Source organism: Coturnix japonica, chromosome 1 (assembly GCF_054131305.1).
Source record: "Coturnix japonica strain WE chromosome 1, WE-NBRP24, whole genome shotgun sequence".
NCBI lineage: Eukaryota > Metazoa > Chordata > Aves > Galliformes > Phasianidae > Coturnix > Coturnix japonica.
The window spans coordinates 133574744-133599707 of NC_140663.1; the positions used below are offsets into that span (position 1 = coordinate 133574744).

Genomic DNA, 24964 nt, shown 5'->3' on the forward strand with positions numbered 1-24964 from the left:
TCAGTGGCGCTGTGCTGATGTATGTATCCACAGGAAAAAATATGTGTCTATATATAGAGACAAAACTGTATATACAAAGTTTCTGTCCTCTTTTGTGTCTGCTTTCATGACAAAAGTGTTTCTGGTGGTGTGACTACTCACTGGTGACCCAGTGCATGTGTGTAAGGACCAAGGTTTTTAGGCAGCCACCTAATTTCTAAGTGGCAGGTTCTAGGTAAACCTTTGGGCATCTGGTTCCAAGGGGAGCCTTGCTACACTTCTCATACCATCCTGACACCAGTGCCACTACCCCTTGAAGAGCTGGGCCCATCCACGCAGCCTCTGCCTCCTCCAGTCTCTCAACACCAGGAAGGATGTTTACCATGCCCAGGTGTTAGCAGACCTTTGCTGAACATGTGCCAGAAGGGCTGTGGGGGGAACTGCCTCATCCTTTCATGGATCCTGCGGAGCCTGGGCAGAAGCCCAGCAACAGGGGAATTTCTGGCAGGGCTGGCTAGTCTTGAAATTGCTTTAGGGAAAGGCAACAGAAAAATGCAGATCCATTTTCTGCCCATGCTCAGCAAAACCATCTGTGCTGGGCTTTACAGAAATGCTCCTTTGCTCTGAGTTTCTGTTTTCCTTCAGCACTCACATTTTTTCCTTTTGCTTTACCAGGTCAGCCTGCAATTTAACATGAGCTTTAATACCCCTAGTGCTGCTTTTAATGGCTTTCCCGGATCATCTCTCCTATCTTGTGTTCTGTTCCTTCCCTTGCTCATTATATCCATGGTCTTTCCCAGAGTTTCTGTCTCCCATACACTGCACAGTTCCCTTCCCCATTGCGGTTGTTTATCCCTGGCTCCTCATCTGGGAAGCAAACTGTTTTCAGGACCTGCTTTCAGTGGATGAGGTCATCTCTCTTCACAGCGCTCCAAACCTGAGTTTGTGAAGAGAAAAACCTTTCTGTTGATTATCAGATCAGCACTGCCATTGTTCGGGCTTTATTTTTATTGTTTCTTTCTACCTTTCTGCACAAAGAGAGGCTAAACCCGCTCTGATGCACTGCCTGCTGCTGCTGTCAACCACTGGCACAGTCATGAGTTTCAGTGCAGCCAGCGGGATTTCTCTGCATTCAGCTAAATGCAAGTGCATGCATTTGCAGGCTTGAGAACAGAATAAAAATGGCAGTCTCTGAAAACTCCCGATAACTTATGGTATAGACACACACTCCATAACATAGTCCTTCTAGAGGGTGAAAGAAATTCCAGTGGGTCTGAAATGGGGTCATGGAAGCTAAGAGCTGTGCCTTCCCCGCTCTAAGCTGCCCATTGGTTTTTGCTGTCTATCCAACCAGCAGACCCATAACAGCAGGAGCACCTCAAAAAGCAGCATGTGAATGGTTAAAAGATCCATCAAAGTTGTTTTGTGAACTTCCCACTAGGTGAGCATTTATTCAATCCCTGTTGCCTTCTAAGCTTTACTGTTATTCCATAGGAGAAATAAATCCTGAGAGGAAAAAATAGAGTAGAGTAGAGTAGAGTAGAGTAGAGTAGAGTAGAGTAGAGTAGAGTAGAGTAGAGTAGAGTAGAGTAGAGTCAAGTGGGATGGGATGGGATGGGATGGGATGGGATGGGATGGGATGGGATGGGATGGGATGGGATGGGATGGGATGGGATGGCTTGGGTTGAAAAGAGCCATAATGATCATCTAGTTTTAACCCCTTTCCTATGCGCAATGTTGCCAACCACCAGACTAGGCTGCCCAGAGCCACATCCAGCCTGGCCTTGAATGCCTCCAGGGATGGGGCATCCACAACTTCTCTTGACAACCTGTTGCAGTGCATCACCACCCTCTGAGTGGAAAACTTCCTTCTAATATTTAAATTAACCCCCTCCCCCCTGACCATTTCCCTTATCCTATCCCTATCCATCCTCGTAAACAGCCATTTCCCTTCCTGTTTATATGCTCCCTTCAAGAACTGGGAGGCCACAATGAAGTCTCCCTGGAGCCTTCTCTTTTCCAAGCTAAACAAGCCCAGTTCCCTCAACCTTCCCTCATAGGAGAGCTGCTCCAGCCCTCTGACCATCTTAGTGGCCCTCCTCTGGACCTGCTCCAAGAGCTCCACATTCTTCCTGTACTGGTGGCCCCAGGCCTGAACGCAGTACTGCAGATGGAGCCTCACAAGAGCTGAGTAGAGGGGGACAATCACCTCCCTCTCCCTGCTGGCCACCCCTCTTTTAATGCAGTCCAGAACACAGTTTGCCTTCTGGGCTGCAAGCTCACACTGCTGGCTCATATCCAGCTTCTCACCCAGCAGGACCCCCAAGTCCTTCTCTGCAGGGTTGCTCATGAGCAGATCTTCCCCCAGCTTGTATAAACACCTGGGATTGTCCTGGCCCAAGTGCAGCACCCTGCACTTAGTCTTATTGAACCTCATTAGATTCACATGCAAACGCTTCTCCTGCCCATCCAGATCCCTCTGGATGACTTCCCTTCCTTCCAGTGTATTGACTGCACAGCTCAGCTTGGTGTCATGCTCAAAAACAGAATGAAGCAAAAGTCTTTTGGAAGCACAAATATTCAGTGCTTTGCTGTAGCACTGGGAAACAGAAATAGAAGGACACAGAAATTCTCAGACAAAGAAAATAAAGTGCTAAAAAAACCCAAGGGATATGTTTACTCGAGTTCATTTGTCAAAACCATCACAGTTGTTTTTTTCTGTAGGCACGGCAGTGAATGAAAAGAATCCATACACTGGTGCATGCTTGGAGATTCCACTTTGCCAGCAATCACCGCATTAAAAAAACCCACTGTGTCAGGTCAGAAAGACAGCAAAAGTAGAAGAGTCTCACATTGGCCTCTCCAGGGCAAACCCATGTCATGTGAGTGATTTTTTCCATGAGCCACTTGCTTAGTCATGCAGTTATGCTCCCTCTCCTTGTCCATCACCCAAGGAATGCTCAGCCCTTGGCATGTCCCCAGGACAAGGTTGCCCCTTGGTCAGCATGATGATGTTGCTTGGATGGGCTGGACATCACCCAGGCTGCCAGGCAAGCACTACACCTCTGCAAGAAATACCCCATTTTGGTGTTTTTGCCAATGGCTTAAATAGTCATAGATAAATCTGGTTGCTTGTATTATTCTTTTTCCTTTGGTTTCGCTCAAAAGCCTGTATTTCTGTTCAAGGCTGCAAGGGATGTGCTTTCGATAGCCTAGCAGTGTCCTTTGTAAAATCATTTCCAGAATAGGTATCTAATGAGGTCAGGCAAAATACAAGTGTATTCATGTGCTTTGGTGTCTGTGACTCACTATGATCATTCGTGAGACAGCACTTGCTATGGGTGTGACTACACTTAAACAGCAGGTAACAAGCACTGAATATACATACGTATATATAGGTAAACATAAGTGAGCATGTTTATATATATGCTTATGTGTGTATATATATACATATATAAAATACACAAATACATATTTACATAAAACAAATGTGTACGAGACAGGAGTTTGATAGAATCACAGTCAAAGGGATTAGAGCTCAGCTGCAAAAGCATTTGTTGCTGACTGCTGGTATTGTGAGTAGCATGGCTATCAGTTGGACATTTTTGTGCACTGACATAGCTGCCAAATTAAGAAAATTGCTGCTTTCCCCTGCATAAGTTCGTGCAAAAATTTCATAATGGGATGTTCTGATGACCTTCATCAGATAGAAGTGAACTACACCTGTCTGATGACACTTGCACAGGAGGCCTGGTGCCCAGGGCTCTTGAATCAGCCACGCTCAGTCTGCTGCATCACTAAAGGTTATTTCTGAAGGACTGATGAGCTCCAGGAGAACTCAGTCAATTTGTTTACCTTCATTCCTTGGAGGTGGCAGAAGGGAACAGGGCAGCCCCCTCCAGCAAAGCCCATGGCTGTAGTAGCCATTGGTATGGTGGGATGGCAATGCCACCAGCCCATTTAGAAGTCTCAGACATCATTAACACATCTGGTAGGTTAGGGAGGGCTTTCGGCCAAGGCTGATGTCTCAAGTCCTTTTATCAGGAGGTGATGGTTTTGAGCCTGTCTTTTTCTGTCTGGTGTAGTGCAGAAGCCTGCCGTGGGGCAGAACAACCCTATGTGGCCCATTGGAATAGCCTTTCTACACAGGCATCTTGATGAGCATCATCCTGGCTTCAGCAACTGTTCAGGTGAGCACACACATTTTCCTGATCTCTTTGAGACTGGGTGTAACAAAGACTCTACTGTTAAAGGATTAAACATACAAGAAGCCTTCAAGAGTGATGGTGGTGATTCTAAGATGGCCACTAAGATGGTGAAGGGCCTGGAGCATCTCCCCTATGAGGAGAGACTTAGGGAACTGGGTCTGTTTAGCCTTGAGAAAAGAAGGCTGAGAGGGGACTTGATCCAGGTTTATAAATACCTGAGGTGTGGGAGCCATAGTGGTGAGTCTGGTCTCTTTTCAGTAGTGCGTGGGGATAGGACTAGGGGTAATGGGATGAAAGTACAGCATAGGAAGTTCCGCACGAATGTGCGGAAGAACTTCTTTACAGTGAGGGTGACGGAGCACTGGAACAGGCTGCCCAGGGAGGTGGTGGAGTCTCCTTCTCTGGAGATATTTAAGACCCGCCTGGACACCTTCCTGTGTGACATGGTGTAGGGAACCTGCTTTGGCAGGGGGGTTGGACTTGATGATCTCTGGAGGTCCCTTCCAACCCCTACAATTCTGTGATTCTGTGATTCTGTGATTCTGTGATTCTGAATGATGCTGTGTCTGAGGCATGGAGAAGAAGTGAGGGGACATGGGAAAGCAATCCCATAAAAAGCTTTCTTCCAGCTGTCCAGATATACTTGAGTTTGTCTTGTGTATGTTTATGGGTATTGGGATGGAGACATTTGTACATTTTTTTTCTATTCTGAGATCGTGCATCATTCCAGATTAAAAAAGGGGGGTTTTGAGAAATAGCCTCAACAACACTTTTTTTCCTTTCTTTCTTTTAGGTATCTGTGTGTGTGTGTGTACTGTTCTTCCTTGATCTTGCAGAATCTCATCTTTATTAGTAGATGTAATGCAAGACTGAAACCTTTATTCCCTATATACTTATTGGCTACAGTTATGCTGTCCGAGAAGAAATTATGGCCACGCTAGGAGGGAGCTGCAGAGCTCAGAAATAATTGAGTGATGTAGCAGCAAAAGATCACACATTTTGGCCTGCGCTTTGCTAAAAGAGGGCCAAACTATTTTGGCAGTAATGTTCAATGAGGTGTGGGACAGTCAGGACAATCAGCTCATAGCAGAATTACTGTAGTATACTGACAGTCTCTGTGCTGGAAGTCCTGTTTTCAGTCAAGGTTTTCCTGCAAAGAGTTACAAAATGTGGAAAATCTTCTGTTCAGATTGAGATTATTTGGGGCAATTACCAAAAAGCCCCAGATTTCTGCCTGGCATTCTGTATGCAGGAGAGGGGTGTCTGGGTAGCCAGAGCTGGTAAAAACAGAGCGGTTGGACACCATTTTGCTCCTCTCCTTTCCATCACTTCCAGCATCAATAGCTGTGTGACTCTGCCATACCACTGCACTCAGAGAAGACCTACCATGGGAAGAATTGTTTATAGAGGTGCAATAGACAAATGAAGCAACATTTCCACATTAAATAAAGTCAGATTCATAAAACGTTGTCTGCCAATGGCTTCCAAAAAGCAAGAAAAGAAAAATCACTCTTCATGAGCTACAGTAACAGGGAGGAAATGTTTGCTAATATTTATGCTAATCTTGCATTTGAGATCTGTGATTTTTTATGCTGGCAAACACCAAGACTGTGTTTGTCAACAAAGCCATGCAAAGTTGAGTTACTGAGCACCAAAAACAAAGATAGGCTCTGTCAATAGAGCTGAGCTCAGCCCTTCCTCCATAAACTCAAGGCTGTACAGTTGTTCAGAGCAGTGCATTTGCCACCAACATCTTCCTCCCCTGTCTCCAGGGTGTAATAGTTCAAGGAGAAGCAACAGCCTTGCTCCCAATTTTACAACCAGTAACCTGCAGCTATCCCACGTCAGCTGCTAGAGCCAGTAGGTTGGCCTTTGGCCGTCCCTTGGCATGAGCTACCTTTTAGCCCTCCTTTCTACAAGTCTTTAGCTAGTGGGTGGAACACTGGGCAACTTGTACCAGTGAGAGGCAACCTTACACGTGGCAGGAAGTTGGAATTGGATTGCCTTATAAGGTTCCATTCAATTCAAGCCTCTCTATGATTCTACTGGTTCCTTCAAAATTTGTTTTACATGATTGTAAACCTCTGAGGGTGGATTAATGAATGTGTAAACAACTTGGGTTGCTCCCTCCCTCTCATTTCCTACAATTGCTGGATTCCCGTCTTACAGTGTCTATCTCTGATTTGATAGATCAGAAAGCCTTACTATTAGACTGGCAATTTCATGGACCAGTTCCCTCAGCATTGGGAATTGAGATTATCTGGTGTTTTTAGCTGGAATATATTAAACTCTGAGTTTAGCTTCAATCTGCAGCAGGGTAATTTCCATTTCTCTAAACATTTCCATTAGTCATCCTGGCTCTGACCCTACAGTCTAGATAATTATTCTTATTGAATTGCGCAGGCAAGCTAGTCTCTTATTTTTTGAGACCTAAATAAATTGTTACTCCTTTTAACCTGAGCAGGAAACTGAATGTCAGGATCTCACAGATAATTTCATTTAGGAGGAGAAATCAACGGGAGAAATTGAATGGCTTTGATGCAGTTGCTCTTGTCTGCTTGCAGGGTAAGTCCAAGATGAAAGGCTCAGACAGGTTAGAGGCTGCGGGCTGATGTCACTGCTGCCCCCTCAACTCAACAACTACAAAACCCAACCACTCAAGATCCCACACAACTTTTTTTTTGTCTTTGATTAAATGTGCTCTTCTTAGCATCTTCTTTCCAACCTCTTAGATGAGAGGTTTAGCATAGCTTAAGCAACCCTATAACCTTAGCTTTCCTCTGGTCCTCCCCCTTGCTGCAAGAACAGCCCATTTCTTCTTGTCCCGGCTGTACATGGTGTTTTAGCACTGTTAGAGAGTTCTGGGTGTATGTGACAGCTCCTGAGGGCTCTGCTGTTTCTTTTTGATCCTTGCAGGTTTTCACTAGGCCTGATGCAAGACATTTCTCACATTAACCATGAACAGTTTGACCTCAGATCAAATCGGTGTGTAGACACCGTGGTTGTGTCTCCCTGGTCTTGTCTATGTTCCTACCCACAGCAGGGCCAGTCCTAAAACACATGGCTTCCCCAAGTCTCACCTCCTCCTCTTGTTCTGAAACTCTTCTTCCAGGCCTGCCAGCACTTATCCCACTAGACCTGTGGCTCAAGCATGAACGTAGAGCCCCTTTGCTCCTGGAATGAGCCCTTTACCTGGAAATGCTTGCTCTTTCAGCAAGGCCTTGATGGTGTTCAGTTCATGTCCTACTGCTAGGCGGGATGATACACGTGTTTTCTTTCTCCTGCCTCCCTGAAGAAGTGCAACTGCTTCTTTCCAGTGTTATTATTAATAACTTATAAGAAAATGCTGATTATCTGGGGCAAGCTAATCATGCTGAAAAATAGATCAACTATGTTAATCCACTTTCATTTAGATTTTATTGGAGTTTACTTCTGCTTCAGCAGTTAGCTGCTGAACTTGAATATTGCCTACTTCAGCCTGTGAGCAAACTACAGTGAATTTGCCTCTGGCACCCCTGGGCTTTAAAATTTAAGGCTGTGGGGCGGGTGAAGGTGTAGGTGTAGAGGGATCAGCATCTTGGCTGGGGTCAGCTAAATACACCTGTCTAAAAGTAGATGACTACTGATGAAGCAAATATCCACACCTTTACTGTAGTTATTGGAGCCTGGAGGATGGTTCAGGTGATCAGACCGAAGTGTCCACTGGAAGGTGGGAGTAATGAATTTAGGAGCCCACCACCTGGAACTGAATCTTGCCATTGGTGGTCGATAAAACCTTCATCATCTCCCAGGGTATTCCAATGGGTGGAACTGCAAGCTGAGGAGCATTTGCTGTTTCCTTTCTTTTAATCATGCAGTTCAGTGTTTGAGGAGGAAGCCTGTGTGTTAGGGTGGGGATGGCATCTCTGTAGGTGTGTGGTCCAGTCCCTACCTCCATGAGCCAGGGCGTAGTGGCTTCATGCATCTTCTCCTCCTGTCCAGGTGAGAGCTAAGCCACCAGGGGGGTGCATGTTCCTTGCATTACTACCCCTCCAATCTATCTCTGTCTGAAAACCAGCCTCTGAACCACACGAGCACAGGCAGGAGGGCTGCAGTGTTTGCTTTTCGGCACTGCAGTGCCAGCAAGGTTGTCTCATAGGGACATTTATCCCTGATTCTGACATTCAGACATCCATTTACTTGGAGATATGAACAGAGATTTTGATTTCCACAGTTTAACCTTTTTTAACCTTGACTGTCTACTAACAAATCCCATTTAAGCACTGTTCTTTTTATTTTAGTTGCTACTGCACAGGAAAAGGTTCATCAACAGAGAAGACTCTCTGCTTGTGCCAGGCCTTACTGAAGAAAAGCAGTCTCAGAGCTTGGGTTCCATTTTTTTGTTGTTGTAAAGGGGCTGGATCTGCATGCAGTGAATCTCCATGGGGCAAATCCAGCCCATCAGGAAGCTGTGACTGGCACATTGCCATTTTTGTGTACACATTAAACAGCCCTGACTGCAAATCAGCCATCTCATAGAGGATTCTCATTGAATGCTTGTGTATGATATGGAAATTGCCACTGATGGCAGGGCAATTTTAGGAGGAGAAGAGGTGTCCTTTGGAGTAGGATGTTCACAGCCACGTCTTCTGTTCTGGGGGAGCCCAACATGGGCAGACAATCATGTTCAACACACATCAGTCACAATGCTTTCACTGGCAACACCTACTGTTGTAGGAGGAGACCTGGCTCGATGCTAAGCACCAGAGCAGAGGGCCTTGGGTTTGTTATGTTCCTCATCATGAACACTTATAGATGCAAAGCAAGACAAAGGGTGGTAGAGGAGGCAGGAGGAAAAGGAGCCAGCTGCCTCGCATATGGAAAGATTTGCCAAGCTCCCATGGTTAGATTTAATAGCTGGGTACTCCAAGTAATTTCTGTCATTACTTCTAGCGGGATGGTTTGATGGCCAGGGCTTCGTTTGAGTTGCCTAAAACATTAACAAAGGGGAAAGCGAAAACAAACAGGAACGTTGTAATAAAAATGATGAGGATTTTTGGGGAGGCTGCCAGTCACATTTTTCCAGTGGTGCAATGTTCTCTCAATTAAAAGCAGCTCATTTTGTCTATTCTAAGTATGAGATATGAGGCTGGAATTAGGGGTAGAAGCAGGTAACTGGGTTCTGCTCTAATTACACAAGTTGCTGGAACATGAATCAAGTCATCCTGTTATGTCTGAACAGCAGAAGTGACAGCACTTTTTTCTTTTTTTTTTCATTCAAAGTTAATTTCCTGCTCTTGAAAAATGGCTCCTTAGGTATCTTTCTGAGATATTTTGGAGATGGGAATGGGAGGGTACAGAACAGGACCAAAGAGGCCTGTTCGTCTTACAACTTCAATGAATACAGCTGTGCTATGCAGAGGGCTGCTCTGTTCAGGGATGCCACATCCCCAGGCCAATTCATAGAATCACAGAATCACAAGGTTGGAAAGGACCTACAAGATCATGTAGTCCAGCTGTGACTTCGTTCAGCAACAGGCTGCAGTGAGGGACAGCTGGTTGAGCAAAGAGCAACAATGTAGAGAAATGATCTTTATTTGCCTGAGAGCACAGCAGCCCAATGTCAGGCTCAGATGAGCCATTTATTTGGCAGGCAAGGTCAGTGATATCTTTTGCATGTGGCATATATTAGAATAACTCCCAGCCAAGCACTGTATCTCTTTCCTAAGCTGCTGCTTTTAAAACTTTAGGTGCATTTTCTACTCTTGTCAGAGATCATTTTGTGGGATGGGTCAACAGTGAGCTTTTCAGATTCATGTGTGCAAATGCTTGCATATCTGGCAAGAGGATTTGGTCACTGATAACCACAGCATTAAGCACAAAGCAGCACCATGCTTCCAGAATAAGATGTAACTCTTGGCCTTTCCTTAAAGGATCCAAACCAGTACTTGGTGGTGCTTCTGGAAGGGGTGCAGCTCTCCTTCAGAGAGCCTGACCACGTATCTGTGCTGTTGCCAGGCAAGAAAGGGAGATTTAGACTGAATACAAGAAAAACATTTTTTACAATGAGGCTAGTGAGGCACTGGAACACGTTGCCCAAAGAGGTGATGGAAAGCCCCATCCCTGGAAACATTAAAGGTCAGGCTGGAGGGGGCTCTGTTCAACCTGGTCTAGCTGTAAGTGCTCCTGTTCATTGCAGGGTAGTTGGACTGAGTATCCTTTAAGGGTCCCTTCCAACTCAAACAAATCTATAATTCTACAATTCTAAGGTGGTCAGATAGGGCCCAGCACATGCACCATCTGTTCATCTGCCTGCACAGGACCACTCCACCATGGGCAGAGCACTTGGGTCTTCTGCCCTGTTTCCAGCAGCAGTTGCAGACTTCTCAGTAAACATCAGTCTGTGTATTTCCAGAGTACCTCCATGTTGCTATGCCCTTCCTCCAGCTTTCCCAGCTGTACCATTCTCTGATCCGCTCTGTATTTTACCAAAATACCTGTATTCTCACCATCCATTTAAGTGTTGTCTCCAGCCTGTAGGCTTTCAGGTTTCTGTCTTTTTTTGAGGACAGGTTATCAAACACAGTAGAATACAGTGATAGCTGGATCCAAGTGACTTGAATCAGTCTGGAACATATGGTTCGTGTGCAATGGGCACTTTCAAGTCATCCCTTTCCATGTGCATTTTGAGGAGTTTCACTTGCTGTTGTGCTATTTGTCTGGCTTCCCTGGCTGGCACCTGACTCTCCACCCTCCCATGGTTTTTGTGGAGCTAACAGCATGGAGATGCATCAGGGGAAGGTCAGGTTGGGAGGTAGGGAAAGGTTCTTCAACAGAGGACAGTGGGCATGGAACAGGCAGTGGGCACGGCCCCAAGTGCTGGAGTTCAAGGAGCATTTGGACACTGCTCTCAGACATAGGGTTTGATTTTAGGTGGTCCTGTGTGGAGCCGGGAGTTGGACTCAGTGATCTTTGTGGATCCCTTCTGTCTTGGAATGTTCTGGAATTTTATCCTATGATTCTGTTTATTTTGCTGCCAGCCAGCTCTGCCCCAGTGCTGCTTTGCTCCAGGTCATTAACAACTCTGTTAATCACTGCTGCCAGTCCAGACGCAGAGCCTACCCAATTCCTCACCTCTTGCTGCATTAAAATGAATCATTTTCCCACCTCCATTGTCTCCTGTCTATTTTAGTTGATAATCAGAATCATCTTTTGCCTGCTCTTGCAGTTCCAGCGTCTTGAGTACCTTCACCCAGTGAGTGGGATTGACAGGTCTGGCAGTGCCAGCAGCTCTCTGCCAGCAGGCTTCCGCTGACTCAGTCTCAGTGCTGCCAGTGCACACAGCCTGGCACAGGGCAGGGTGGGCAGTGGCAGGAGGATGAACTCCTCAGCATCTGTCATCTTGAATGTGTCCCCCATTCAGCTCTAGAGGCAATATTTCCTGTTTACAGCCAGGTAAACAACCCAAGGATCATCCTCAAAGGCTCAGTGACCTCTTTATTTGTATTGATGAAGGTGAAAGGCAGCTCTAGTTGGCATCCCACCCCCATGCCCACAATTCCAGATGATGCATTCTCACTGCCTGCAGAGATGAGGGCACCCCAAGAAGACAACACTGCAAGATAACCCACAAGAGAGAGAGAGAGCTCACAGACAGGTGAATTTTAAATGCCTGCACAATACATGCTAGACGTGAATTTCAAATTCATGCCAAGCATTGGCACAATGAAGTTCTATCTAAAAGCCACTCTCAATCAGGGAACAGATATACTCTGCAATCTCACATCCCATCAGCACAACTGGGGTGACATGAATCTCAATGAGCCACAGCAAAGTTGGCATCAAACATTGAGAGAACATGGGCTGGGCTGGGCTGGGCTGCTCACTCAAAACATGTGATGAGAAGTGATGGATAACAGCATTGTCACCAGAACTTCTCACTCGTCTAAATAGGAGATAAACAAATCTCCCTTTTTTTCCTGTGACCAGGCCCATTAAATGACCCATTGGTGCTGCTGAGAGCAAGATAGTATGTTTTTTTGGAACATGCCTGGCTCTGTATTTCTCTAACTTGCCTCCCAGGTCTCAGTTTGCTCCAAATCAGCGCTGCAGACACATTACAGCTGGGATGCAGTCACAGCCAAACCCATAGTGCCCATGGGTTTGCTCAGCAGTAATAGCCAGTTGATGATGATGATTACTTAATTAATTGGTAGCATTCGTCAAATAAACGGACCACAATGGTAAGTATCAGTTAATACCCAGCTGAGATTCTACCCCACAGGACCCCTGGGGCGTGCTGCAGCACTGATCACTTAGTGATGACACTTGGTCTGACCTTTCTCTTCATCAGCTTCAAGGCAGGTGGGTATGGAACAAGATGGATTTTTTTTTTCTATTTCTTTTTCTTGGAGGCCATTTCAGGCAAAGTGCTTTTTACCAGGGGATGGCAGCCAGCATCAGCCTGAACTTTTATTTTTAAACGTTTTTAGAAACTTTACAAAGTGTTTGCCTATAGGTATGTAGAGACCAGTGGAAACTGCCTGCTTGAATCAACTCAGCAGGACCATCAGAAAAGCTCTTAGAACCAGACAGCCCAGATGGTGAGAACAGCCATCTCTGCTATTGCCTCTTTGTTTTCCTTTAGGATGGAGAAAGCATTTAGAGCTTTATTTATTTTTTTCTCCTCCTCTTGGGTTTATAATGTGTTGCTCCCTGCCCCAAAAAATCAAGGATCAAAATACATGCAAGGAATGCACCCCCTCTTTGCTTCCTCTTTTCCCATTCACTGAGCCTGAATGTCAAACCAAAACCAAGTATCTGTATTTCTCAGCCATGACAGTTGTGAGCAGAAGTGTGCTGGTGTACTCAGTGATGCCATTCTTCACTTCTGACAGCTGTTCTTTAATAATGCTGGCCAGTTTATTAAGCCCAGGCCCCTGTTTTCCTGGAGTCATAAGAACTGACTCTAGTCAGGCCATCCCTTTCCAGAAGACTCCTGTCCCCATTTAAGCATTCAAAATGCTTTGTGTCTTTCCCCACAGACAGCACTAGAAGGACTGGAATACAGCTGATGTTCACCCAGACTGTTTTCACAAGTAAAGATCTTAAAGAGCTGATTCTTACATCACTAGGATTTCTAAACAAGAAAGAATGAAGACTGAAGATGGAACAACTTGTTGCAAGCAAGACTACAGCAAACTTAATTCCCACCTTGTTGCCATACACTCATCCTCAGAAGCGGGGTGGCTCTAAAGCTTGTTCTTAACCTGGCATTTTTTCAAGCCCCTTTAGTTTCAGTTTAATTCTTATTGTTGCCACATCTGTGCTGATCACAAGAGGAAAAGTGTCTGAGATATGAGGTAGGGCTCCTATGGGTGAGTAACTCTCTGAGACTTCCCAACAGGCACAAAGAGAGGCTATAACTCTCTCATCTTACTAAAAAGTTTAAAGATCGTTGCCTGACACCATACCAACATAGTCTATCAGCTCAGAAGCCAAAAAGCCATATGATTTCAGATAAATTTCCCTCCTAGAAGCAGCTGGGCCATTAAAACAAAAAGCTAGTGGTGATAAAGGTTACATACATGCCCAGATAAATTGCTGCTGGATCAAAGCATCAGCAGAGAACAAGATTTCTTATTTCCCAGGCCTGAGCACCACAAGTATGCAGAGGTCTCCCTGCCCTAACACGGAAGAGAAGTTTAAAGCATGAGCCTTTTGAGATGCTTTGACCCAGGGCCCTGAATTTAACTCACCTTGGAGACACCGAGATGACTGCTGGTTTTTTTCCAAGGACATTTTACAATGATGGTACAGAAGAAAGATGTTGGAAAAAAAAAAACACCCCAAACAGTCTTCTTGGCTGGAAACTAACCTCACTTTAGCTGCAGATCAGCTACTACCTACCTAAAACTGTTCAGCAGATGTTACCAGGGTGTTTTACCTTTCGTCACACTTCCAAGATGGGCCTTCAAAAGCCTGTTTTTACCATCAGTGGCTCACTATTCCTGGCAGAGTGCGTTAAATGCTGCTGCATTGCAATCACCAGGCAGGGAGCAGAGCCAAGTTCTGCTCCATTTTAATTTGGCTCTTTAGGAGTTTCAGAAAGCCTTCCAGTCCTCGTGATCCTTCAGTTAACTGCAGGAAAAACTCTGGTCTCATGTTGGAACAGCCAACACTGGTCTGCAAGTGATGGTGTTGCATTGTGTATGTTAAGGGAAATACCTCTTCCTCTGAATAATGTGAGGTAGATATGTCGAAAGCAGCCTGCATGCTACCCTAATACAAGGTTTCCTGTCACGAAGAGGCTGAGGGTGGCCTGATGGCAGCTGCAGCTCAAACGTTATTTCTCACATGGATTGAAAAGAGTGATCTGGTGTTCTTTGGATCAGTCAGAAACCAGGTGGTGTGACAGAGACTGTTCTGGTCAAGGCCTCCTACCCAGAAGAGATGTGGTAGCAGTAGCAGTTCAGGCTCATACTGACACATAGGTGCAGGAACAAGAGGTAGCAGATTGGTTATTCAGCATACACTGGTTTTGCAGTTTCTGATGGACACCATGTGCCCAGCCCTCCTCTGTGAGGGACAGCACCTTTAGAAACATACACACCCGTGACCTGCATAAAATCTTAGCTGAAGATGGTGAATCCAGCAGCTGCTGCAATGCTAATCTGGCTTTCTTGGTGCTGGATTCACATGCTTCCATTTCCTGTGAAGGAAATGTATGTCCTTGTATGTGGACAAGAAGGAACTCTTTATTATTACCACTTAGTCCAGAGTGATCACCTGCTTCCAGAATCTTTCTTTGCTGGATCAGAGATCCTTATGGATTACTTTGATATTGCCACCTGAATTCAGTGAGCTGTCAGAACCCATTGTTTTTTTCCCCCTATAAGCCTTCCCTCTCCTTTCCCTTTTATTCACATTCACAGGTGATGAGCAGAAACCTCATTTGTGGCAATTACTCAGATTAGGAAACCAGGACTGGACCTGGATTATTTTGTGTCTAATTTTCTGGTTGTGTTTTGGTGGTGTTGGTTTTTAAAACTTTAGGCCACGATGCCAAAGTGCAGAACAAATGGAATGTTTTAATGAGGATACAGCATTACAAATTTTGCTCAAGTGCTGTCTTCATTTCATGGAAAACTTTGCCATTTATAAACAAGCAAGCAACATGTATAATTTTAGTGAGGCATAAGCTCTTTGTGTATCTCTGAGAGCAGACCGAGTGGCTTCTGCCATCAGTTATTGCTTCCAGAACAGTTTGCCAAAGAAAGGCTGCAAAGTGCAAAGCCGAGAAAGAAAAATTCAAAGGGTGAAATGTGGGAGGAAACTCTTTCCTCTTAACTGAATGAAGTTGCTTTTCACCTAATAAAAACGAAACGTGGGAAGAGGATGCCCATCCAGTGGCAAAGGTAACTTGCCTAGGGTGAAGAACTACATAACCTTGATAATAAGTAAAAGAAGCCTTCCTTATCACTATTCTTTTTTCCGTACTGACAAATCCGAAGGTTTTTTTGCCATTTTTTCTAGATAAATCTCTGACAGTGTAACATCGATATCCGGATGTGAAGAAAACAATATTTGTTACTCTTCAGGCTGTTTGTAAATGGGAGAAGTGACACAGAAAATGAGCAATTTGCTTTAGATTTAAAGCAGTGTTGAGGGCCTCCTCCCCACTCATCTCATAAAACCCAGCTCTTGGTAGATGGTGTCCTACTGCATGAAGGATACACACCTGATGGGTTTACTCTCACTTTAAAGACAGAGACTAGGGATAATCTGACAGTGGAGCAAGTGAACAACATGTTGGGCACCCACTCTTAATGGTCTCTTAAGTATTTGAGTGAGCGGGTTCCCAGAAATCGCTACAGTTATCACCTTCATCAAGAAAAGGTCCCTGAGTTCATTTTGTGGGAAGGTGCCAGCTCTTAAGAAGACTTTTGGAAAGCCTTGAAATCTTCACAGCTGTATCTTTCTCTGATAAATTAAGCTGGCGGAGTCTTCAGTTATTTCCTTCCATCTTAAAACACAAAACTAAACATAAAATCAATACTGCATTGGGCTCACTGTGAGTGTTGTCTTCCCCAGAACAATTTTACGGCAGAGCCAGGAAAAGGAAAAACAAAAACTTTAGCTAAAAATGATTAGAAAAACATGCAGGTCTTTACAGCATCTTACCTGCATCACAGCAACATAGATGTGTTTCTTGGGTGTTCATGGAGAATTTGAGAAGCATGTATTTGTATTGAAAGTCATCATCCATTCACTCGCTACCACTTGGACACTCATCTTCCATCTTGCTTTGCGGAATCCCACCTTCTTTGGGTTGATAAATTACTAGTGTTCCTGTAATTAAAACCTCACACTTCAATACTGTAAAAGTTAATTTATCATCAGACTACTTTCAGAAAGCAAGATTTCCCAAGTAAAATTATCCTAACACTGTTTGAAAGCTTTTCTAGAGCCACTGGGCAGCTTACGATGTTCACGCATTCAGACCAGTCCCCTACTGCTGGTGTTGGTGAAGTCCTGCTCTGAATCCCTTCCTGAGGACTTCAGTGTCAGCAAACCTCATTTCTGCTTCTTGAGCAAGATAACATTAAGATGCATGGTTGGGAATCCTCCCTGCTGAACAATCTCATCCTACTCTTTCCCACTCTATTTCTCAGCTCCCACCCACTACATACAAATATATGTTGCCATCCCCAGCAGCTTCACTGCAAATTCTTCATCCCAACAAGTATAAGGCCGCCTGCACCCTGCCTACAATCTCTTCTCATTCTTCCCTCTTCCTTCAAGGAAGATCAGCGTTATGCTACCAGCAGCAGGAACACTGAGGGCACAGCAAAGACTTTCTACACGACTTGTTCAAAGCACTGAAAGAGAGTGGGAAAAAATTGTTTTGCTCAGCAGTTTCCATTCCAGGATGAACACTGTCATGCACTGCGCAAGGTGTCTTGTTCCCAGAAGTTTCTAAATATGAACTACAAAGGGCCAAAAGCATAGCCTGTAGCAGCTGAAGAATCTGGATGCCAGCTCAATCCTGTTTTATACTTTAACCACTTTTTTTCCAGAGGCTTACAACATAGCTACGTTAAGACATATGTCTTGAGATAGCGTTCTTTAAGGCAATTTCCTTATGGTTGAAACCAGAAAGGTGCCAAATCTTAACAGACCGTTCTCAAGAATTTCACAGCTGGGGCCTCACTAAGGCAAAGCAGAGGGGGACAATCACCTCTCTTTCCCCACTGATGGAACCAAGGATACCACTGGCTGCATGTGCACACTGCTGGCTTGTGCTAAGCTTTCCATCAATCTAGTGTATATTCTTAGCTGCAGGATGGAAGACTTTCGTTTTTCTAAACTGTGTTGTACATCTGGAGCAATAAGGTGACATGTCTCAACTACTTGAGGATGACATTAGCCTTTTGGTTATTAAATTGTATATGGACTACAAAAGAAGTAAAAATCCAAATAGTCAGAATCTTTCCCATCAGCGTCTCAAGAGGTAGTTTTGTATTCCTTTCAACTAGAAAAAATTTTGCACAGAAGGCTCCATTTATGACCCTGTTCTTGAATATACTTATCTTGAAGCTAATACATGTTTTAGAGTAGGAATACTGAGTCTCGGTCTGTGATAAAGGCTGTACTCTTGTTCTACATAATGCTTTAATCTACTTTCAGCATCTTTCCTGGGCAATCTTTCAGTTTTGAGTTTTTACCTCTAGCAAGATGCATCTCCACTCTTGCCAACCGCCCACCTCACTTCTCCATCCTTCAGTGAGGTTTTTCTGTGGCTGCCTGACCTGGCTCCCACTCCTTAGAAGAGCAGGCAGGCACGTTATCCACTTGCCTTCAAACGTGGGCATCGTACCATGAGAACTGACATAAATTCTCACTGATCCCCAAACTGTTTCACATTCAAGTCAAACCAAAACGTGCTTGAAATTATACAGAGAAATTGCTTCTACCAGAGTAGGATGAAGGTTTGCTGTTGGTGATTGCAGTACTATGTGGTGCCTGGTTTGAAGGAATATCTTTTCCCTGATACCCACTTGCAATCTCAGAGCTCAAACACTCGCTCCTGCTTCCATGCTGTGTGTTGGTGTCATGAGGCAAATAGGCACTAAGCCTAGTTAAGTTTGCACAGATACAACTCTGAATTACGTGAGGTAGCCCAGCCCTTCATGTAGGGCTTTTGAGGTCACATTTCAAACAGAAGTGCCACTTCAAAATGTTAAAAGATCACATGATCTTTAAGGTCCTCCCAACTCAGGCCATTCTATGATTCTATTATGAACACAGTGTAGAAGCTGGAGCCAATAAGAAAAAAGGGGAAAAAACCAACAGCTGCACATCTTTCTTGTGCTGAGGGCATCAGGTCTGGATGCAGTACTCCAGATGGGGCCTGATGACAGCAGAATAGAGGGGTATAATCACATCCCTTCTTTTAATGCAGCCCAAGGCATAGTTGGCTTTCCGGGATGCAATTGCACATTGCTAGCTCACATGGAGTCTCTCATCCACCTAGTTCTTCTCCTGAGGGCTGCTCTCAATCCACTCTTCACCCAGCCCATATTTATTGTCCTGACCTAGGTGCAAGACTTGGCCTTGTTGAACTCTGTGTGTATCACATGGGCCCAACTGTCAAGACTGTCACTGTCCCTTCAGCAGATCAACCACATCACATAGCTTAGCATCACTTGTAAACTTGCTGAGGCTGCACTCAATCTCACCACCCTTGTTGCCAACAAAGATGTTAAATACTGGTCCCATTGCCAGCCCTTGAGGGACATCACTCGTTACTGGCTCCTGCTTGGACTGAAATTGAGTGTGACTATCTATCCAATTCTTCATGCAGCACTAAATTAGCACAGAAGTACTGTGCATATAGCACTACATTAAACTAATACCTCCAGTGTGAGAAGATAGACAATATTACATCTACATCCTGTAAGACATATATTAATCAGGTACAGATAGCGAGATATTCCTTTCCATTTAAAATACTTTAAGAAGCTTTCTCAGAGCCAACTAGCTTCCTAACTAAAAAAAAAATAATTGCTATAATTAAAGGGCTCGAGGAATGCATTTGTTAAGTAAAGCACCCAGATTTCTAGTTACTGAGTATTTGAGACGTGCATATTTTGCAGACTCTTCTGGAACTCTTCAGAAGAGCCCAATGAGTTCCTGCTGCCCCTGTATACACATCTTCCTAGGCACAAAGACCCTTACGTTAATGGGACTGCAAGAACCCACCCGCAGAAGCTTCATTAAAACCATTTTACAGAATGAACCAGCAAATCAAAAGCACAAGATTAACACTATTCTATACTATTAAGACCTCTTACGATGTCCCAGCCTCAGGGGTCAGGTTCCTTATGGCAAACACAACATGGAACCAAGAGACCACCAAGCACCCACCATTACTGAAAACAGCGTATTTCAGTGATACTGGCATGACTAAAACCTAACTGCTGATCACTGCCAATTAGCCAGAATAATCCTGTTAGCATTAGCTCAACTGTTCAATTATAAATCTCTTAAACGCTAATTGTATTTGAAGTCGTTTCTAACGCTAACTCCTTTTGTAGCACGATGAAAGCCTGAGAAAACGCTCATCAATTAAACAGCTGATATAACAAACAATCCCCTTTTAACCCTTTACAACCTCACTGCTATAAAAAGAACACCGGATATTAATCATCACATATCGAACATGGTCATACATCATTTTATCGCTTCATGGCAAACGTTCTTTTGCCATGGCAAGATGCATATCTTAAACAACACCAATTCTTACTGACAGTTATCAGCACAAACCCATCTGAGAAGGCAGGAAAACCTTTGCTGTAGTTCTCTGTCAGGCATATAACTTAAATCAATGTGCGCACCCATCTGTTAAAATGAAACTATGCTAACTTCTTTCTTAGCGCTATTTAATTTGTACAAGAGCAGCATGTTGGCAAGAAACGCTCTGCTGAATCCCAACAGAACAGACAGCACGTTTAAAATTACTGGGTTGCTTCAGTAAAGCTTTGGGTGGACCCTGGGTGACCAAATCGAAATGGACAACAAGGGGAATCCAAGGGAGTTTTCATTAAATAAATTTATTTGTTAAAATAATTTAACTCCAAATACAACTGCTGAGTTTGCATTGAGTTCTATGTACAGTTCTTGTTTTATTTGAAACATCAAGGTTTTAACAACTGACATTGTTACAAAACAAACTGTTGCCCCATTTATTTTAAGTCGCCAGTTGTATCAGAGCTCAACAGTTATCTGTGAAACACATTAATTCACCTCTGGGAAACTCCAAATCAACAGCGTTAAGCCTGGTTCCAGCACACACCTCAGTCTTCCTTCAAACCCTGATCAAGAATCAACAGATGCACAACAATGCAGATAAAAGCTTCCTGCAGTCATCAAAATGTTGGCTTTTGTCGCGGAGTTTCACAATTAAAGCCTAACCAGTGCTTTGAGGGCACACTGGCAAAAAGAACAACATAAAGGAAAAAAAAAAAAAAAGTAAAAAACAAACATGCACAAAAACCCCCCAACCAAATGGCTGACATCTTTAGGCAACATTCTATACAAGAAAGCAAATACCAGTATTTTTCCCACAGAGAAGTAATGGCAACTGTAGCACTGGGGTTAGGGAGAGAGGCGAGAACCTGAACAGAAAACCTCACCGAGTCCTTCTGATGCTCTTGAAAGGGGCAGAGGGAGAACAAAAACGACAGGAAAAAGCAACTATGTGTAACACTCCTGATTTGATTCCGTTTGCTTGGACCAGTTTCTTGAGAGCGCTTTCAAGGGAAAGAGGAACCAGTTGCTATCACTATCATGGCTGGAAAGAATAAAAGTTGCAACGTTAAAAAAAAAAGCACAATAAAAGAAAAAGAAAAAGAAAAAAAAAAAAAAAAAAGGAGAAATGCTGCTTTTGTAGAAAAGGACAAAGCTCTACAAGAACAGCCAAAGGAAAAAAGCGGGTCTTTGGAACAAACGATAACATTTTAAGGCATGTTGTAAGAAATTTGATGGGAATCGGTAATCCTTTCAGGGTACAAATCAAACAACCAGCGTGACTCCCCACGGGGCGGCCATAGAAGCGCTGCGCGGCTCACGCACCTACCTTCCTGCTACCCCTGGAGTCGGGAGAAAGTCTCTGTCAAGTGCAACTGTCATTGATTCAAGCTCCACTACCTTCACATTAGTGGAAATACAAATAGTGCATAACTACTCCCTCAGAATTATATGAAATAAACAACACTTAGGCTTAACCACCCCCGCCCCCCACGCACCCCCCTCCGCAGTACTGCGTGATAGCATACGCAGATCCAAGTTTCAGAGAATGTGAAAGTGTAATGCAAAAACAAGACCAGGCTCTATTTTCATTAGTATCTTCTGTTAGGAATTTCACTGTGCAATTTCTCTTCTATTAGAAGCCCATCTGTTTTATATCTTATCAGCTCCATGTTAGGCCGTTCGTATTGTACTTCGTGCCATTTTCTTGGCCGATGAACGATCTACGAGGTAAGATTTTGACATCTCTGTAAATAACGTTGCAAAACACGCTCTTCTAAGTTTTACGGGGCTTTTAATTCCTTTTTGAGTGCTTATGCAGTGCATCTCCCACTGACAAGCTATTTTACAGATAGGTTGTGCTGCTCAATAACCGGATATCTGAAACATTACAGAATCACCAATTCAGTATTTGAAATCTTGCTTAAGCATGTGGCTGAAACGGGCGGATGGGGGAGGGGGGAAGAGAACATTCATACCATCTAGTTTAGGCATAGAAGTTGCGTGACTCAGAGGACCAAAGATAAAAGCCTAAGCTTTGCTATATAGTCAATGGAAAGAGGTAGGTGCCTCTAGGAGGGCAATTCAGAGCACCCAAAGCGGGCATTCAGATGCCAGAAATAAACGGTGTGAATATCTCTAGGAGAACAAAGTACAGTAACAAAAGTTCCAAAAGGTAGATGGGAAGAAGGGCTATATTAACGTTTGAGTAAGGCGTGACGTTTTGTGACATCTAATGCCCTTCGATGCATTGGTTGTAGAAAGGTTTTGAAAGATTAAGGGCAGAGATGGTCCGTTCTCTTTGATTAATATGATTTCCTTTGCTTACCATCCACTGAACTACAATTTAAACGTTAAGAATGTATATGAAAATATGCAAAGTGTGCTGTACAAAGTTTCCTTTGTAGAAGATGAGAGCATTTTTAGGCAGTTCTGCAGATGAAGGCAAAACTCTCGAACCTAACTCCAATTACAGCATTTCTAAGGGCCATATACACACACACATACACACTCAACACACACACACACAGCCCAGCACCCCTGTTTTCACTCATTTAAACACAAGGAACTACACTGTTACTGCACAAGATTGAAAAACTAATGAATGCATGGTGTTATTTAGACCACAGGCTCAGTGACTCTATTTTTATGGCCAATTTTACCTATAAGAGATCCAGCTCAAGACAATCTCTCCAGCATGTAAAATCTAAACACTGTGATTGAAAACTTTTCTATACTTTGATTGTAAGACTTCAGAATAGGTACTTCTGTGCCATTAGTCATGCAAATGATAAATACTTCACTGCTATGAAACTAGCAAGCCAGAGCTCGAGCATCCTTTCAAAATAAAATACTTGCTCCCACCATTTAACACTCAAATAATTGGGGCAACCTCTGAATAGTGTGCCTCGGGCAATTAAAGAGCCATTTCCACACTCACTTAAGGAATCATAACTGTAACTATTTCAGCTCCGAACCAAATGATTTTACATGGTTATCCAATTTAAGCTTCCGTCATTAAAGCTGTGAAATAGCAAACTTGATTTTCAAAGGTTAGCTAGGGATCCCACCAGAGAACGTAGCCCTTAAAGGCAAGAAAAAACTGTTGTCTTTAACAAACTTAAAAATGCAGGATGTTCGTACTGTCCCATGAGGTTTCTGCAGAAGGGAACATATGGATGCAACATGGCTTAATTTTCCTTACAAGATGGTACTAGTTAATCTATTAAAGTGTTCCTTGTTAGTAAGGCTCAGCAATTTTTTCATCACAGTTGCTTCCTCCTGGTTCAGTAATGTGATAAATAAAGATGCTTCCTGCTTTGTAAACAGAGGGTTTGTTTGGCTTTTTGCAGACCAAAACCTGAAGCGATCCTCCATTTTTGAGCAGCAAAACGAAAGATTTAAAACATTCCAATGCCGTACTGTTTCTTCACCTGTCACCTGCTTGCAGATCTTGCCTCTTGCTTCACTCACTGATGCAATGTACTCTATTTCAAGATGTGGGATAAAAGTGTAGAAATAATAGCATCGATTTTGAAAAAAATCCAAACAATGTAGGTCTCTGGTAACCTCTTCCTCTAACACTGTCAGAAGTTCAGGTGAAATCAACACAGTTGAACAAACTTGGCCACAAGTGATAGCGCACGTCCCAAAGCACAGCAATTAGACACTCAAAGACTTAGCTCTCCTTTTTCACTTCTGCTAGTGGCAAATGGTCTTCAAGGACATTCTCTCCACTGCATTAGTTTCCCACCTCCAAGGTCTTCCAAATTCTTTGAGAAAAGTTGCTGTCATTGCTGTTGGACACGATAACACGTATGCTCAAATGGAACGACCCTGTAGATCGACTGGCTATGCCATAACATTGCAGGTGCTCAAAGAGAAAAACGGGTGAGATGTGGTCATTGAACCCAATTATATTCAGAGTCAGTGATTGACTTTCAATGCTCAGCTCTGAGTTAATGTTGCTACTTCACTACAGATGTATTTCAAGTGACCCACAAACCAGGAAGTGAAGTAGACAGTTTTACCACCTTACAAAATTTCTGCAAATTCAAGTCCAGGTTAGGTCGTTTTTAATGCTATTGTATATTACATGCAGAACAGCATGGATCATCTTTGTCTGGCTGTGCTGCATAGTTCATTTGTCTAACAATTTCCGCGAAGAGCTCATCCACCATTGTTTTACTTTTAGCAGAGGTCTCCATAAAAGGGCAGCCCCACTCTTCAGCTAAGGCTCTGCCTTCATTTGATGACACTTCTCTCTCGCTTTCCAGGTCCACTTTATTACCAACCAGAATTACGGGCACCTTCTCATACCTGCAGTTAAAAAACAAAAACAAAAAACCCACAGCGATAGTTACATTTCAGAGAAGAACATATTCAAATGTGTAAGCATCTATTTGCAAACAGTACCCAACATGAAAGATGTTTGGGCAATGAAATTTTCACACTGAAGAATATCCTGCATTCTAGTGATTTATTGCACATATTTTCTATCACAGCTAAGTTTGCCTTCCACTATGAAACCTGCCTGGAGCACTGCCACACCGCAAAAGCAGGTGATATAATCCTATTTTCCATGTTGTTCATCTCACTTAGGGTGCAAGAACAAGACTGAAGTTCAAGTCTCCCTCCAACATCACATCCTCCTTCTCTGTGAACAGGCAGCATACTGCATTTCTTGCTTCCAATAAGGAAAATGCATCATTCTCCCTTTCAAAGGTACATCTACCATTGGCTAATATATACAGAACTCTCAGGAGAGCAATAAATGAGAGAAAACCAAGGTGCCAGTAAAATTCATTTGAAATTTCAGGCAGCCCACTTTCTACACACATAAGCAGTGATACATAAAAACATGCATTAGCTAATACAGAAGATACAACTTTCCCTTGCAGTATTCATAGCATTGTGCCAGTTATAAAAGCTGAAAAGAAAAAGAAATACCAGGCAATGCTATCACAGTTCCTTGGAGTTTATTACTT

General features: G+C 43.6%; 1 protein-coding gene across 2 annotated transcripts in view; it reads right to left on the reverse strand.

Moving 5' to 3' along the window:
- Nucleotides 1-20265: 20265 nt before the first annotated feature.
- RAP2A (RAP2A, member of RAS oncogene family) overlaps nucleotides 20266-24964 on the reverse strand; it is a 32900-nt gene continuing 28201 nt past the window's right edge. Inside the window, exon 2 of one of the 2 annotated variants that reach the window (XM_015851571.3) lies at nucleotides 20266-24296. In XM_015851571.3, coding sequence (XP_015707057.2) covers nucleotides 24059-24296 — 238 coding nt within the window. In that variant the 3' untranslated portion in view covers nucleotides 20266-24058. The remainder of the gene's footprint in view (nucleotides 24297-24964) is intronic. The other variant, XM_085535989.1, reaches the window with a different exon arrangement.